The sequence below is a fragment of the Macaca nemestrina genome, chromosome 11 (genome assembly GCF_043159975.1).
Source record: "Macaca nemestrina isolate mMacNem1 chromosome 11, mMacNem.hap1, whole genome shotgun sequence".
NCBI classification, from domain to species: Eukaryota; Metazoa; Chordata; class Mammalia; order Primates; family Cercopithecidae; genus Macaca; species Macaca nemestrina.
Window position 1 is genome coordinate 139,789,539 of NC_092135.1, and position 17,817 is coordinate 139,807,355.

Consider the following 17,817-nt stretch of genomic DNA (forward strand, 5'->3'; position numbering starts at 1 on the left):
GAGTTTCTCTCTTGTGGCCCAGAATGGAGTGCAATGGCATGATCTCGGCTCACTACAACCTCCACCTCCCGGGTTCAGCCTATTCTGCCTCAACTCCCAAGTAGCTGAGATTACAGGCGCCTGCCACCACGCCCAGCTAATTATTGTATTTTTAGTAGAGATGGGGTTTCACTATGTTTGCCTGGCTGGTCTCGAACTGCTGACCTCGGGTGATCCACCCACGTCAGCCTCCTTAAGTATTGGGATTACAGACGTGAACCACCGCACCCGGCCTGCCCTTCCTTGACGTCCAGCTTAGCTGTGAGACTTCCAAATGGTGATGTAAAGTATTCTGCTGTCTTGTGCCCCGTTCAGGCAGAAGCTCTAAAAGGTGTTTTGTGGTTTAGTCCCTCCCTTTCTGCCCCCAGCATGAACACAGCATGTGCACAGTGAGAGCTGATTTTTCACCCCAGATCCTGTAACAAAGGCACGTGAAGTACAGCCGTCAGCAAGAAGTAAGCCATTGTGATTTCGAGTCACTGAGACTTCGGGATCCTTTGTTACCACAGCACAACCTAGCGAACGCTTACAAGTACTAAGAATGGTACTTATTATTCTCTTACATAGATAATCAAAGTAATATCCCTTTTTTCTGATTGATACCTCCTTATAAAATACCATCTTGTTGCCCTCCAAAGGATGAAGGGGATTGTAGTAAGGAAGACCACGTTCCCGGGGCTGGGCGAGGCTGCAGTACTGCCTCTCGTCAGGTCCAGGAGGACTCAGCAGGCTGATGAGGAGGAACACAGGGCATCCGTGTTGGTGCATGCATGGCTTTCCTGGCTCCCCTGGGACGGGAGGAAGGTGAGGATGGAGGGAATCTGGCTGGCTGGGCCTTGTGTACTGGGGAGTGGAGGACCCTTTTGACTGCAGGGATTGCTGAAGCACATGAGCATCTTGAAGTGTGTTAATAAGATACAAGAAACGCTTTTGCCTATTCCAGCACGGTGTACCTCTCGTAGGATGCTTTTTAGCACAGGTAGCGGAATACCAGCCAGCCCACTGTGGCTCAGAGCATTAAGGTATTCAGTCATCTGACATTACATGAAGTCCAGTGTTAGGCAGGAGCTCTGTGACTCAGGACATCAGGTTGGTCCACATTCTAGCAGTTCTCTTGGTGTTCCTGCCTGATCACAGGATGACCGCCACACCCCGGCCTGCTGACCTCAGTCCTGGCGTGGGCGTAGGAGGGTCTATGTGGCTGAGAATCCAGTGTCCTTCGTACTGCCACGCTGACAGCCTCAGCCTGATTTCCAGCACTGTCTGTCCTGGAACAATGGGTGCGAGAGTCACTCCACAAGACCCTGGAGGCCCGATAGGCGAGTAGATCCACTTCATGGGTGAAATGTGGGATGCTGGGTCTGTGTGGTCAGAGATAATAGGTGAAATGGAGTTGGCCACAGGCTGATAATTGCAGAAAGATGCAGGTGGACACATGGGTTCATTAGGTTCTCTGCTTGCTTGCTTTTTTTTTTTTTTTTTCTCCAGACAGAGCCTCGGTCTGGGGACATTTGGATTGGGATGGGGGTGCTAACAGGATCTAGTGGGTATAGGCCAGGGATGCTGGGTAAACATCCTATGAAGCATGATGTGGCCCCACACAGTGAAATGTCATCAGACCCAAAGTGTCCCTTGTGCCAAGGTTGAGAAACTTGCTCTAAGCAGACCACAGCAGGCACGAGCCATCTCTCTGGCAGTTTTGTTTTGTTTTTTTTCCAGACAGAGTTTTGCTCTTGTTGCCCAGACTGGAGTGCAATGGCGCAATCTCGGCTCAATGCAAACTCTGCCTCCCAGGTTCAAGGGATTCTCCTGCCTCAGCCTCCCAAGTTGCTGAGATTACAGGTGCCACCACCACGCCCAGCTAATTTTGTATTTTCGGTAGAGATGGAGTTTCACCATGTTGGCCAGGCTGGTCTGGAACTCCTGACCTCAGGTGATCCACCTGCCTCGGCCTCCTAAATTTAGTATTGGGATTACAGGCGTGAGCCACTGTGCCTGGCCCTCTCTGGCAGTTTCTAAAATAAGGTCCCTTCAAAAGCGTTTGCCAGTTTTGTGTGTGTGAATGAAAGAAGACAAATTGGTCTCTGGGAGAGTTATATTTAATATATGATATGTGAGGGCCAATAACCCTTAATAATAAATATATTTTTTTAGACAAAATACATGAAGACCAGTTTCTACACAGAGAATCAGTAAAAGATGGCCGGGCGCGGTGGCTCACGCCTGTAATCCCAGCACTTTGGGAGGCCGAGGCGGGCGGATCACGAGGTCAGCAGATCGAGACCATCCTGGCTAACACGGTGAAACCCCGTCTCTACTAAAAATACAAAAAATTAGCCGGGTGTGGTGGCGGCGCCTGTAGTCCCAGCTACTGGAGAGGCTGAGGCAGGAGAATGGCGTGAACCCGGGAGGCGGAGCTTGCAGTGAGCCAAGATCGCACCACTGCACTCCAGCCTGGGCGACAGAGCGAGACTCTGTCTCAAAAAAAAAAAAAAGAGTCAGTAAAAGATATAAAGCAGAAAAGGATGGAAGAACTACAAATAGGCAACAAATATGTTTAAAAAATGTTTAGCTTCACTTAAAATGAAATAAATATGATTAAGACATTTAAGGTTGGCTTCCCCCCCCACCCATGAGTTTAGCGAAGGTTAAAAATTTTAAAAGCCTGATGAAATCTAGGGTTGGCCGAAGTATGGAAAACACAACCAGTGGCCATGCCGCTTGGCGTAACCTTCCCTTTGGGCAATTCATTTAAAAGTATCAGCCCTTAAAATGTGCAATACTATGCCAGGCATGGTGGCTCATGCCTGTAATCCCAGCACTTTGGGAGGTCGAAGTGGGTGGATCATGAGGTCAGGAGTTCGAGACCAGCCTGGCCAACATAGTGAAACTCATCTAATAAAAATACAAAAAAAATTAGGCTTGGTGGCGGGTGCCTGTAATGCCAGCTACTCGGGAGGCTGAGGCAGGAGAATCACTTGAATCTGGCAGGCAGAGGTTGCAGTGAGCTGAGATTGCGCCACTGCACTCCAGCTTGGGCAAAACAGACTCTGTCTCAAAAAAAAAAAAAAAAAAAAAAAAAGCAATACTCTCTGAGCCTGCAGTACTGTTCCTTTCTTTCTTTCTTTTCTTTTTTTCTGTTTTGAGAGGCGCCCGGCCCTACCAGTTCTTTAGAAAAAATTATTAGAAATGTACTGCAGGCCAGGCGAGATGGCTCACGCCTGTAATCCCAGCACTTTGAGAGGCCAAGGCGGGTGGATCACGAGGTCAAGAGATCAAGACCATCCTGGCTAACATGGTAAAACCCCGTCTCTACTAAAAATACAATAAATTATGTGAGGCTGAGGCAGGAGAATCGCTTGAACCCAGGAGGTAGAGATTGCAGTGAGCTGAGATCACGCCACTGCACTCCAGCCTGGCAACAGAATGAGACTCCATTGCAAAAAAAAAAAAAGGACTGGTGAGACAATGTGATATCCTTGCTCCTCCTCCCATTGTTCGGTAGGGGTATAATGTTTCTCCCATTCAATGTGGGTTGGCCCCAGTGACTTGCTTGACCAATAGAATGTAGTCAGGTGATGTCTTGGGGCTACCAAAGTGAGGTCACCCAGGCGACTTCCACCCCAGCCTCCTGGGACTCACACCTCCTGCTGCTGAGACTGCTGGGCTGGAGAGGCCACATGTGGGTGTTCTGGCCCACGGTGCCAGCTGACGTCAGCCTTCTAGCCACCCCGGTGATCTCTGTTCTGTCACACTGGGCAGGATTACCCAGTGGAGCTGCTGAAATTCCTGGCACACTGTCACACGTAACAAAATGGTTCTGGGCCGGGCATGGTGGCTCACGCCTGTAATCTCAGCATTTTGGGAGGCCGAGGTGGGTGGATCACAAGGTCAGGAGTTCAAGACCAGCCTGGCCAATTCGGTGAAAGCCCATCTCTGCTAAAAATACAAAAAGTATCTAGGCGTGGTAGCACATGCCTGTAGTCCCACCTACTCAGGAGGCTGAGGCAGCAGAATTGCTTGAACCCAGGAGGTGGAGGTTGCAGTGAGCCGAGATCGTGCCACTGCAGTCCAGCCTGTGTGACAGAGCAAGGTTCTGTCTTAAAAAAAAAAAAAAAAAAAAAGTTTTTTTAAACCACTAGGTTTTCAGGAGTCTGTAAGGCGGTCTGTAAGGCGGTGATACATAATGGTGGCAGATACACACAGTTATATGTATAGCCATGTTCATTAGAGCATGATTTATGATACTGAAAGATTGGGGACATCTGTAAGGAGTTTGTTGAAGTCTGATACGCCACCACAATAAAATAAATCTAGTCAATGGGACAAAGCAGGGTGAGTAAAGCAGGGCCAGATGTTCACAAGGAGTATTCAGCTAAAAACGTAAGTCAGCTCACACCTGTAGTCCCAGCATCGCGAAGGCCAAGGCAAGAGGATTGCTTGAGCCCAGCAGGTCAAGCTGCAGTGGACTGTGATCACACCACTGCACTCCAGCCTGTGACAATGTGAGAGCCTGTCTCAAAAAACAAAACAGGCTGGGCTCGGTGGCTCACGCCTGTAATCCCACCACTTTGGAAGGCCGAGATGGGCAGGTCATGAGGTGAGGAGTTCAAGACCAGCCTGGCCCCACGTAGTGAAACCCCGTCTCTACTAAAAATACAAAAAGTTAGCCGGGTGTGGCGGTGGGCGCCTGTAATCCTAGCTACTCGGGAGGCCAAGGCCGAGGAGTCGCTTGAACCTGGGAGGTGGAGGTTGTACCAAGCTGTGATCTCGCCGCTGCACTCCAGCCGGGGTGACAGTGCAATATTCCATCTCAAAAACAACCTACAAACAACAAAACGAAAAGTAAGTAGTAGAAAAATGGTACTGTGACTCAATAAAAGAACAACCCAATGAAAAAATGGGCAAAAGTGCTGGGCACGGTGGTTCATGTCTGTAATCCTAGCACTTGGGGAGGCTGAGGCTGGAATAGTGCTTGAACCCAGGAGTTGGAGACCAGTCTGGGCAACATAGATACCCCAACTCTACAGAAAAATTTAAAAATCAGCCAGGTGTCACAGTGCGTGCTTATAGTCCCAGATATTCAGGGCTGAGGCAACAGGTCCTTTGAACCCAGGAGGTGGAGGCTGCATGAGCCATGATTGTGCCACTGCACTTCAGCCTGGGTGACAGAGCGAGACCCTGACTCTAAAAATAATAATAATAACGGAGTCTGGGCATGGTGGCTCACGCCTGTAATCCCAGCACTTTGGGAGGCTGAGGCCGGCAGATCACGGGTCAAGGAATAGAGACCATCCTGGCAAATGTGGCAAAACCCTGTCTCTACTAAAAATACAAAAATTAGCTGGGCATGGTGGCAGGCACCTGTAATCCCAGCTACTTGGGAGGGAGAGGCAGGAGAATCGCTTTAACCCGGGAGGCAGAGGTTGCAGTGAGCTGAGATTGCACCATTGCACTCTAGCTTGGGTGACAGAGCGAGAGACTGTGTTTCAAAATAATATAATAATAATAATATAATAACCAAAAATTGGAAACAACCAAGATGCTCTTTGATAAGTACATGGGTAAACTGTGGAACATCCAGACATTGGAATATTTTTCAAATTAAACATGAACTAGCTATTAAGCCACGGAAAGGCATGCTGGGGCCTTAAATGCATGTTGCTGAGTGAAAGGAGCCATCCTGAAAGGGCTCACACTGTATGATTCCAATTACACGACATTCTGGGAAAAGCAAACTATGGAAACAGTAAAATGATCAGTGGTTGCCAGGGGCTTCAGGGGAGGGGAGAGGGATGAATAGGGAAGCGCAGGGGATTTTTAGGGCCATAAGACTATGCTGTATGACATGTAATGGGGGCAGCTGACATCATACGTTTGTCAAAACCTGTAAGAATGCATCAGGCACCGGGCGCGGTGGCTCATGCCCGTAATCCCGGCATTTTGGAAGGCCGAGGCTGGTGGATCACCTAAGGTTAGGAGTTTGAAACCAGCCTGGCCAACAGGGCGAAACCTCATCTCTACTTTTTTTTTTTTTTTTTTTTTTTTTTTGAGACGGAGTCTTGCTCTGTTGCCCAGGCTGGGGTGCAGTGGCCGGATCTCAGCTCACTGCAAGCTCCACCTCCCGGGTTGACGCCATTCTCCTGCCTCAGCCTCCTGAGTAGCTGGGACTACAGGCGCCCGCCACCTCGCCCGGCTAGTTTTTTGTATTTTTTAGTAGAGATGGGGTTTCACCGTGTTAGCTAGGATGGTCTCGATCTCCTGACCTCGTGATCCACCCGTCTCGGCCTCCCAAAGTGCTGGGATTACAGGCTTGAGCCACCGCGCCCGGCCTTAATCTCTACTTAAAACACAAAACTTAGCCAGGCGTGGTGGCGCCTGCCTGTAGTCCCAGCTACTTGGGAGGCCGAGGCAGGAGAATCGCTTGAACCCAGAAGACGGAGGTTGTAGTAAGCCAAGATTGCACCACTGCACTCCAGCCTGGGCAAAGAAGCCAGACTCCATCTCTAAACAAACAAATAAATAAATAAAGCACAAGGCAGAATGAACTCTTATGGAAATAATGATGGACTTTGGCTAATAATTATCAATATTGTTTCATCAGTTGTAACAAATGTAACACATTAATGCAAAATGTTTATAATAGAGGAATCTGTGTGTGTGTGTGTGTGTGTGTGTGTGGCAGGGGGAGTATATGAGAACTCTACTTTCTGTTCAATTTTTCCATAAACCTAAAACTGATGGAAAAATAGTCTATAATTAAATGAAGCCAGTAAGGATGCACTCAAACTGCTAACATTAGGACTGAAAGGTGAAAAAGGCAATCACAGTCCTGCCCCCTGGGGAGGTGGGAAGCTACAAGTTCCTGTATGGTTTGATTTTTTTGTTTTTGAGATGGAGTCTTGCTCTTGTTGCCCAGGCTGGAATGCAATGGCACAATCTCGGCTCACCACAACTTCCACCTCCTGGGTTCAAGCGATTCTCCTGCCTCACCCTCCCAAGTAGCTATTACAGGCAGCTGCCGCCACACCAGCTAATTTTGTATTTTTATTAGAGATGGGGTTTCTCCATATTAGGCTGGTCTCGAAATCCCGACCTCAGGTGATCCACCCACCTCGGCCTCCCAAAGTGCTGGGATTACAGGCGTGAGCCACCACACCCGGTCAATTTTTTTTTTGTTTTTTGTTTTTCTTTTTTTTGAGGAGTTTTGCTCTTGTTGCCCAGGCTGGAGTGTAATGGCCTGACCTCAGCTCACTGCAACCTCCACCTCCCAAGTTGAAACGATTCTCCTTCCTAAGGCTCCCAAGCAGCTGAGATTGCAGGCATGTGTCACCACACCCGGCTAATTTTGTATTTTTATTAGAGACGGGGTTTCTGCACGTTGCTCAGGCTGGCCTCAAACTCCTGACCTCAGGTGATCTGCCCACCTCGTCCTCCCAAAGTGCTGGGATTACAGGCATGAGCCACCGCACACCAAGCATTTTTTTTTTTTTTTTGAGATGGAGTCTTATCTGTCAACCAGGCCGGAGTGCAGTGGCGTGATCTCAGCTCACTGCAACCTCCGCCTCCCGTCATTCTCCTGCCTCAGCGTCCTGAGTAGCTGGGACTACAGGCGCCCGCCACCACGCCCAGCTAATTTTTTTGTATTTTTAGTAGAGACGGCGTTTCACCATGTTAGCCAGGATGCTCTCCATCTCCTGACCTCATGATCCGCCTGCCTTGGCCTCCCAAAGTGCTGGGATTACAGGCATGAGTCGCCACACCTGGCCTTCTGGCTCTGTTGTCCAGGATGGAGTGCAGTGGCACGATCTCGACTCACTGCAACCTCTGCTTTCTGGGCTGGTTCAAACAATTCTTGTGCCTCAGCCTCCCAAGTAGCTGGGACTACAGGCACCTGCCACCAAGCTTGGCTAATTTTTTTTGTATTTTTAGTAGAGACGGGGTTTCACCATGTTGGTCAGGCTGGTCTCCAACTCCTGATCTCAGGTGATCCGCCTGCCTCAGCCTCTCGAAATGCTGGGATTACGGGTGTAAGCCACCATGCCCGGCCTGCATTTTTATAATGAACATAATAGTGGCAACAACATTGTTTCTGGTTTTCAGTATTTGACTGGGGTTTAGGGAAGAGTTCACCAAGGGGGACATAACTTGTTTTTTTAGATGGGAGTCTCTGTCACCCAGGCAAGAGTACAGTGGTTTGATCATGACTCATTGCAGCCTAGACCTCCTGGGCTCAAGCCATCCTCCCACCTCAGCCTCTCATGGTGATCATACAGATTTGAGTCACAGCACCTGGCTTACTGTCTTTAAAAATGCAGTTTAAATAATGAAAGTACTGCTCCTGGCTGGGCGCGGTGGCTCAAGCCTGTAATCCCAGCACTTTGGGAGGCCGAGACGGGTGGATCATGAGGTCAGGAGATCAAGACCATCCTGGCTAACACGGTGAAACCCCATCTCTACTAAAAATACAAAAAACTAGCCGGGCGAGGTGGTGGGTGCCTGTGGTCCCGGCTACTTGGGAGGCTGAGGCAGGAGAATGGTGTAAACCCAGGAGGCGGAGCTTGCAGTGAGCCGAGATCCGGCCACTGCACTCCAACCTGGGTGACAGAGCGACACTCCGTCTCAAAAAAAAAAAGTACTGCTCCTTTGATCAGGTTATGCTAATTTGTGTGACCAGCAACGCTGCATCTCTGAAGTCAAGGACGTGGCTGGGGGTGGGGCAGGGGGTTGTGGGGCCTCTACACTTTCCATCTAGTGGTCATCAGTTCTTGGGGCCTGGGGAGCCTTTCGGATGTTCTCTTGAGATCACAGGGAATAGAGACAGGACTGGGAAGTGACACACACTTCACCCATTAAAGACCTGCCAGAGATGAGTTGGAGTCCCAGCTTGGGGGTGTCCAGCTGTGAGGTGGGAAGAGGAGAAACATGGGTACTGGTGAACACTGCATGATGATGCTACACAAAGTTAGGAGGCAGAGAAGAATCCCCCCAAAAACTAATATTTAAACATTTTTAATTATTTTATTTTATTTTTTAAGATGGAGTCTCGCTCTGTCACCCAGGCTGGAGTGCAGTGGCACGATCTCAGCTCACTGCAACCTCCACGTACCGGGTTCAAGTGATTCTCCTTCCTCAGCCTCCTGAGTAGCTGGGATTACAGGCACCAGCCATTATGTCCAGCTAAGTTTTGTATTTTTTTTCTGAGACGGAGTCTCGCTCTGTCGCCCAGGCTGGAGTGCAGTGGTGCAATCTCGGCTCACTGCAAGCTCCGCCTCCCAGGTTCACACCATTCTCCTGCCTCAGCCTCCCGAGTAGCTGGGACTACAGGCGCCCGCCACCACGCCTGGCTAATTTTTTTGTATTTTTAGTAGAGACGGGGTTTCACTGTGTTAGCCAAGATGGTCTCGATCTCCTGACCTCGTGATCCACCCGCCTCGGCCTCCCAGAGTGCTGGGATTACAGGTGTGAGCCACTGTGCCTGGCCAGTTTTGTATTTTTAGTAGAAATGGGGTTTTGCCACGTTAGCCAGGCTGGTCTCCAATTATTGACTTCGTGATCCACGGGGTTTCACCCTGTTAGCCAGGATGGTCTCGGTCTCCTCACCTCGTGATCCGCCCGCCTCATCCTCCCAAAGTGCTGGGATTACAGGCGTAAGCCACCGCGCCTGCCCAATTTTATTTTACTTTTGAGATGGAGTCTTGCTCTACCACCCAGGCTGGAGTGCAGTGGTGCAATCTCGACTCACTGCAACCTCCGCCTCCCAGGCTCAAGCGATTCTCCCGCTTCAGCCTCCCTAGTAGCTGGGATTACAGGCACCTGCCACCATGCTTGGCTAATTTTTGTATTATTATTTTGAGACGGAGTCTTGCGCTTGTCACCCAAGCTGCAGTGCAGTGACGTGATCTCGTTTCACTGCAACCGCCACCTCCCAAGTTCAAGTAATTTTCCTGCCTCAGTCTCTGAGCAGCTGGGATTACAGGTGCCCGCCACCACGCTCCAGTAATTTTTGTACTTTTAGTAGAGACATGGTTTCACCACGTTGGCTAGGCTGGTCTCAAATTCCTGCCCTCAAGTGATCTGCCCGCCTCGGCCTCCCAAAGTGCTGGGATTACAGGCGCGAGCCACCGCGCAGAGTCCTAAACATACTTTAATTATGTTTCTCCAGTATTTTTTTTTCTTTAAAAAAATTTTTTTGGAGACAGAGTCTTGCTCTGTCGGCCAGGCTGGAGTGCAGACGTGATCTCCGCTCACTACCACCTCTGCCTCCCGGGCTCAGCCTCCGGGGTAGCTGGGACTACAGGCGTGCACCACCACGCCCGGCTAATTTTTTTTTTTTTGTATTTTTAATAGCCTCGGGGTTTCGCCACGTTGGCCAGGCTGGTCTCAAACTCCAGGCCTCAAGTGATCCGCCGGCGTTGGCCTCCCAAAGTGATGGGATTACAGGCGTGACACAGCGTGCCGGCCTTCTCCAGTATTTTTGCATGCATCTTACTGCACACCTTTGCACGCCATCTTATGAACTATATCATACTGCTTGCACGTGCCGTTTCGGCCAAGGCATCCAGATGGTGCGGGTGCTGCCTGCCTCGACAGGTGGCAGCAAAGGAGCTGGTGCCCTCACTGGTGCTGGGCGGGGCGGCCGCTTTCCTTTGAGGGAAGGGGCGGCCTTGCCCCGGGAGGGCGCCAGGGTCCAGGCCCTGAGGGAGGGGACAGCTCGCTCCGGCCACGCGGTGCCGGCCCTCGGCTCAGGCCGGGCTGAGGCCCCGGAGGCTCGGGGTCCGGAGGGAAGGCGCTGAGCCAGACAGGCCCCAAGGAGCCTTCGGGAAGGTGGGGCCTCGTGGCGGCCTGTCCGGGATCCTGGCCGGGAGCAGCGCCGTCAGGACGTGCGCGAGGTCTCCGGGGCCACGTGTTGGCGTCTGGTGGCCCTGGGGTCGCTGGCAGGTTCGGAGGGGAGACGCCCACCTGGGTGCCTTGGGCTGTACGGCGGGCGGCGGGCGGCGGGGCCGGGAACCCCTGCTCCTCCTCGGCCTCCGATCTGCTGCGGCCCTGGGTCCAGCTCGCTGCACTACGCCGCCACCACGACCTCCGCCCGGGCCCCGCAGCCCGCCGCCCGCCGGAAGCCTAGGGGCGTGTCCGGCCCCGCCCCCGACCGCGGCCAATCAGCGCGCGCGACTCATGAATAGTGAGCGCGCTGGCACCGCCCCGCCCCCGCCTCCCGCGGCACCGCCCGCCCGCGCAGACCCCGAGCGCGGCCGCGGACGAAGATGGCGACCGCCATGTACTTGGAGCACTATCTCGACAGTAAGCGCGCTCCGCGGGCCCCGCGCCCGCCGCCCACGCGGAGCTCCCAGTGCCGCAGCCCCCCGCGCGCCGGGCACCGCATGCAGACCCCGTGGGCTCGGGAGGGCGGCGGGCGCTGCCGGGTGCGACTTGGGGCGCGCGGACGGGGCGGGGCAGGGCCGCAAGAGAGGGGAGGGCGCGGGGGGCGGGCGAGGGGGGTCCCGCCGGCTCGGCCGCGCCAATTCCAGGTGCGTCACGGCGGGGCGGGGCCGGGTGGGGCGGGGCTTGCGGACTCGTCCCGCCCATAGCTTAGGTCCCGCCCCCACCCAGGCCCCGCCTCGTCTCCGGCCCCGCCCGTCCCGTCCGGTCTGCAGGTCGAGCTGACACCCGCTGCGGGGCTCCGGGGCTTGGGGGCTCCGGGGTTTGGGCCCCCGCCTGGCTGTGCGCCGGCCTCTTGTGTGACCGCGGCTGGGGAGGGCGTGCTGGCCACGGGGCGTCTCTCCCCGGCCCTGGGGACGGCAGCTCGGAGACGGGGAGGGCGGCGCCGAGTCGGCCCTGGTGGGCGGGCGGTGCTGTGTCCAGGTGGCAGCAGGTCGGCGCCCCCAGCGGCTGAGCGATGGTGCTTTCCCTCACTCTACAGACCAGGGAAGGCCCAGCGCTGCCCAGAAGACTGCTCAGGGTCTCCCGCTCGTAGAGGGGCAGAGCCCACGCGGGTCCTCTGACGTCGGCCCGGAATGGGCACAGCTTTGGGGTCGCGGTGTTTGGGGTTGTGCTTGGTGACTCTGGAGGGCCCTTATGTGGGCGCTGCACTGGGGATCCTCATGGTCTTCGGCCTGGCACTCGCCCAGGAGCTGAGACAGTGGCGAGTGAGCCGTGGCCTGGAGTTGGAGACCCTTGCCCTAGAGGGACGCCCTGTTCTGCCCATGTGCTCTGCTGTCTCGTGGGGGTCTGAGTAGTGGGGGGTTCCCCGGGTAGAAGAGTCAAACCCGGAGGAGAAGCCTTCTCCATCCTGGTGCCCAGCCAGTGGGCTGGCCTCCCAACGAGGGTTGACTGTGTGTGTGCCTGGGAGGCTGCGCCTCTGTCCTCTAGGGGACCTGGGAAAACACGGGCTGGAAGCATCAGATGCATAAGATAATGTTAGGTTTAAAATGATTGCCTGGTAACTGTGAACAGCAGATAGGAGGGTGGCCAAGACCGGAAGAGGCAGCCCCCCTCAGGAGCCTGTGTCAGCTGTGCAGGGGGCAGAGGTTGGCCTGCTCTAGGGGATATCAGTGCAGACTGGAAAACAGCACGGGGGTCTTCCTGGCAGACTGTTGGGGATGATTGCGATAGCCACAGGGACTATTTAAGTAAAATTAAAAATTGAATAGCGTTAGTTCCATTTCCAGTGCTCAGTAGCTCGGGATGGCCACCACTGTCTTGGGCAGCTCAGAGAGAGAGCATTTCTTTTCTTTTTTCTTTTTCTTTTTTTTTTTGATATCGAGTCTCACCCTGTTGCCCAGGCTGCAGGGTGTGATCTCAGTGCACTGCAACCTCCGCCTCCCGGGTTCAAACAGTTCTCATGCCCTAGCCTCCCGAGTAGCTGGGACTGTAGGTGTGCACCACCATGCCCAGATAATTTTTGTATTTTTAGTAGAGACGGGGTTTCACCATGTTGGCCAGGCTGGTCTTGAACTCCTGACCTCAAGTGACTTGCCTGCTCGGCCTCCTAAAGTGCTGGGATTACAGGCGTGAGCCACTGCACCCGGCCGAGAGAGAAAACATTTCTATCCTTGCATAAAGTCGCGTGGACAGCGTGGCTACACTGCTCGATGCACTGGATTTCTGGGTAAAGTCGGGGAAGATCAAGGAGGACCCAGGGTATTTTGGCTTGAGCCTTGGAGAATGCTGCTCCCTGAGGTGGGGTAGCCTAGAGGGTGGGGCCAGGTGGCCTCCTCTGCCTCTGCTGTTGGTTTCCAAGTTTCCCTCTCCCTTCTTTGACTTCTGACAGCTTTTGAAGTGTGTTAGCCTCTTATCAGCACTATTTGGTACCTAAGTCAAAAAATGATATCACAATGCTGGCGCTCCCCAAACCCTAACAGAAACAGAAGACAGAGTGGGCTTGTCATTTTAAACTTTAAGTATAAAACTTTTGGCCAGGCCTGGTGGCTCAACGCCTGTAATCCCAGCACTTTGAGAGGCTGAGGTGGGCAGATCACTTGAGGTCAGGAGTTTGAGACAAGCCTGGCCAACCTGGTGAAACCCCGTCTCTACTAAAAATACAAAAATTAGCCGGGCATGGTGGCATGTACCTGTAATCCCAGCTACTCGGGAGGCTGAGGCGTGAGAATCACTTGAACCCGGGAGGTGTAGGTTGCAGTGAGCCGAGATTGCACCACTGCACTCCAGCCTGGGCAACAAGAGCAAAATTTTGTCTCAAAAAAAGAAAAAAAGACAAAACAACCTTTGAAGGTGAATTTTTGTCCTGCTACTGAGAGGTACCTGACTTCCATGTTTTTGTGTTTCAGGTATCGAGAACCTTCCCTGTGAACTTCAGAGGAACTTCCAGCTGATGCGAGAGCTGGACCAGAGGACAGAAGGTGGGTTTAGGCCTCTCAGTACAACCAGAACTGGGTTCTGACAGCTGGGAGCCAGCAGCTCCTGAAGGCTGGGGGCAGAGGGTTTTGAGGGGACCCAGGTTAGTGGGGCATTGGCCTAGCCCTGGGCTGTGGGTATCACCCAGTGTCTTGCAGTAGGTGTTGATACTTTCAAAGCCACATTTAGTTTCTTGGGTTCTTACACATCTTTATATCATGCTCTTATAACCATCACCCTTTCCAATCAAAATATTTATTGCCATTTTTTGTCTTTTATAAATTTTCAATTTTCAGAGTATGTAGTGTGTGCATTGTTTTAAAAGTTTGGTAGTATTTTTTGGCCTTTTGGTGTTTAACTCCGGTTTTTGTTTTTTTTTTTTTTGAGACGGAGTCTCTCTTTGTCGCCCTGGCCGGAGTGCAGTGGCGTGATCTCAGCTCACTGCAAGCTCCGCCTCCTGGGTTCACACCATTCTCCTGCGTCAGCCTCCTGAGTAGCTGGGACTACAAGTGCCTGCCACCATGCCCGACTAATTTTTCTTTTTTTTTGTATTTTTAGTGGAGATGGGGTTTCACTGTATTAGCCAGGATGGTCTTGATCTCCTGACCTCGTGATCTGCCTGCCTTGGCCTCTCAAAGTACTGGGATTACAAGCGTGAGCCACCATGCCTGGCCCTAACTACATTTCTCTTTTTTTTTTTTTTTTTTTTTTTTTTGAGAGAGTCTTACTCTGTTGCCCAGGCTGGAGTGCAGTGGCACGATCTTGGCTCACTGCAACCTCCACCTCCCACATTCAAGTGATTTGCCTGCCTCAGCCTCCCGAGTAGCTGGGACTACAGGCACATGCCACCTCACCTGGCTAATTTTTTGTAATTTTAGTAGAGACAGGGTTTCACCATGTTCACCATGTTAGCCAGGATGGTGTTGATATCCTGACCTCATGATCCACCTGCCTTGGCCTCCCAAAGTACTGGGATTACAGGCATGAGCCACCACGCCCGGCCCTTAAACTCCCTATTTCTAAACAACATGTTTTAGTTGTTGTTTCTTATTTTATCTTTTGTCAGTTTTAAACTTTGTTCAGCCATATATGGCACATGCAGCTGTACTTCTCCAGTGGCCCCCACCAGCTCACTTGCCTGCACCTTGCTCCCCCATCTCCTGGCTGTAGTTAGTTGGAATTTGTGGTGAGACCAGTGATGGGACTTCCATTGGACAACCGTGTAGGTACTTTAACACTGAGCCATGCCACCTGCTGTGCTTATATATTTGACCCCTTTTGAATAAGTCTGCCTATTTCTTTTGTTGTTTTTTTTGTTTTGGTTTGGTTTTTTTGGGGACAGAGTCTCGCTGTGTCCCCCAGGCTGGAGTGCAGTGGCTCACTCGGCTCACTGCAAGCTCCGCCTCCCAAGTTCAGGCCACTCTCCTGCCTCAGCCTTCTGAGTAGCTGGGACTACAGGTGCCCACCACCATGCCCGGCTAATTTTTTTTTGTATTTTTAGTGGAGATGGGGTTTCACCATGTTAGCCAGGATGGTCTCGATCTCCTGACCTCACGATCCACCTGCCTCAGCCTCCCAAAGTGCTGGGATTACAGGCGTGAGCCACCGCGCCCTGCCAACTTTGCGTATTTCTTAGAGTTACTCGTTGCCTTGTTTCTTGGCTTTTTTTTCTGCATTCTACCCTCGTCTCCCAGGCTGGGCTTTTCTGTTTGGTCTGAGTGTCAGGCTGTCTACCCTGACAGTTCTGTGTGTGTTTTCTTTCCATGGAACCCTCTGTCCTGGAGGCCACAGTCCTGATTGTTTCTAGGCCTACTGCACACTTGTTGCCCTGAGGTTTTCCTAGGATCTCCTTTCACCCCTCTTCAGTGTGGGACCCTCTTCCTGGAATCTTAAATGTCTTCTTTTTTTTTAACTTGCTCTCCTGTTTTGATAGAGCCTTTCCTCTGGTAGGTTCCTGAAAAAAGGCCCATAGGAAGGTAGATTTTCTTGGCCGGGCACGGTGGCTCACACCTGTAATCCCAGCACTTTGGGAGGCTGAGGCGGGCAGATCACCTGAGGTCAGGAATTCGAGACCAGCCTGACCAACATGGAGAAACCCCGTCTCTACTAAAAATACAAAATTAGCCGGGTGTGGTGGCGCGTGCCTGTAATCCCAGCTAATTGGGAGGCCGAGGCAGGAAAATCACTTGAACCTGGGAGGCAGAGGTTGCGGTGAGCCGAGATCACACCATTGCACTCCAGCCTGGACAACAAGAGCAAAACTACATCTCAAAAAAAAAAGAAAAAAAAGGAAGGTAGATTTTCTTGTAACGTAACATGTCTGAAAATGTGTTTGTTCTAGCGTCATACTCAGTTGATAGTTTGGTTGGGTATAGAATCCCAGGTTGACAATTGTTTTCACTCAGGAAGTTGGCGGCATTGCTGCCTTGTCTCCTCGCTTCCACGCTGCTGCAGAAAATCTGGTGCTGTTTGGATTCTTGGTCCTTTATATGTGTGATCTTTTTTTGTTGTTGTTATTCCTATTCAGAAGCTTTTGAGATGTATCTCTGAAGTTTTAAATTTCATGGTAATGTGTTTTGGTGTGGGAGTCTTTTATTTTTTTTTTTTGAGATGGAGTTTCACTCTTGTTGCCCAGGCTGAAGTGCAGTGGCGCAATCTCGACTCACCACAACCTCTGCCTCCCGGGTTCAAGTGATTCTTCTGCCTCAGCCTCCCAAGCAGTTGGGATTACAGGCGTGCGCCACCATGCCTGACTAATTTTGTATTTTTAGTAGAGACGGGATTTCTTCATGTTAGTCAGGCTGGTCTCGAACTCCTGACCTCAGGTGATCTGCCCGCCTTGGCCTCCCAAAGTGCTGGGATTACAGGCGTGAGGCACCATGCCTGGCCTGAGATTTTTTATGCATTATGCTGGGCACATTGTTTTTTTTTTTTTTTTTTTGAGATGGAGTTTCGCTCTTGCTGTCCACGCTGGAGTGCAATGGCACGATCTCGGCTCACCACAACCTCCACTTCCTGGGTTCAAGCAATTCTGCCTCAGCCTCCTGAGTAGCTGGGATTACAGGCATGCGCCACCACACCCTGCTAATTTTTTGTATTTTAAGTAGACAGGGGGTTTCTCCATGTTGGTCAGACTGGTCTCGAACTCCAGACCTCAGGTGATCTACCCACCTCAGCCTCCCAAAGTGCTGGGATTACAGCCATGAGCACCGCGCCCGGTCTAGGCACACATTTTGCAAGACTGAGATAGCTGTGTTTTTTCGCTTAGGTACAGCATCTTGACTAGGGAATATAGAGAGTTATTTAATTGCGAAATGTAACATATATTCAGAAATGAGGTACAACATTTATAGATTGCTTAACAAATATTACCAGGTGAACCTCTGTTTTCTGCTACTGAGATGGAGAAATCAAGCCCTTTAGCACCTGAAGACCTTTGTGACCCTCCTAGTCATGACACCCATCCATCCAAGGGGTGACCATCTTGAGTTTGGTGATAGTCACCTTCCACCTTTAACAGTAGTTTTCTTTTTTTTTTTTTTCTGAAATGGAGTCTCGCTCTGCCATCAGGCTGGAATGCAGTGGCACAATCTCGACTCACTGCAACCTCTGCCTCCTGGGTTTAAGTGATTCTCCTGCCTCAACCTCCTGAGTAGCTGGGACTATAGGCGCGTAACTCCACGCCCAGCTAATTTTTGTATTTTTAGAAGAGGCGGAGTTTCACCACGTTGGCCAGGATGGTTTCCATCTCTTGACCTCATGATCCACCTGCTTTGGCCTCCCAAAGTGCTGGGATTACATGCGTGAGCCACCGCGCCCGGCCTTCAACAGTAGTTTTCTTACCTCTCTAAACCAAAGAGTTACGAGCTGTGTCTGTTTCTGCCCTTTGTATTAATGGAATCATCCGGTATGTTTTCTTTTGTT

General features: G+C 51.7%; 1 protein-coding gene and 1 long non-coding RNA gene across 11 annotated transcripts in view; one reads left to right on the plus strand and one right to left on the minus strand.

The window, feature by feature from the left end:
• The window catches only part of LOC105473754 (inhibitor of growth family member 5), a 36,621-nt gene that overhangs the window by 2,106 nt on the left and 16,698 nt on the right, over nucleotides 1-17,817 (plus strand). For 5 of the 10 annotated variants that reach the window (XM_071073782.1, XM_071073784.1, XM_071073786.1 and 2 more), the window contains exon 2: nucleotides 13,827-13,898. In XM_071073782.1, the coding sequence (XP_070929883.1) occupies nucleotides 13,827-13,898 (72 nt within the window). Of the gene's footprint in view, nucleotides 1-386; nucleotides 584-677; nucleotides 844-11,247; nucleotides 11,341-11,674; nucleotides 11,694-13,826; nucleotides 13,899-17,817 lie in introns of those variants that run through there. The other 5 variants (XM_071073789.1, XM_071073788.1, XM_071073792.1 and 2 more) reach the window with 5 other exon arrangements.
• LOC139357277 (uncharacterized) lies at nucleotides 4,143-11,147 on the minus strand. The gene is made up of 2 exons (XR_011610231.1): nucleotides 11,002-11,147; nucleotides 4,143-4,863 (listed from the first exon to the last, which is right to left on the minus strand). It is a non-coding gene; the product is annotated as an uncharacterized lncRNA (long non-coding RNA).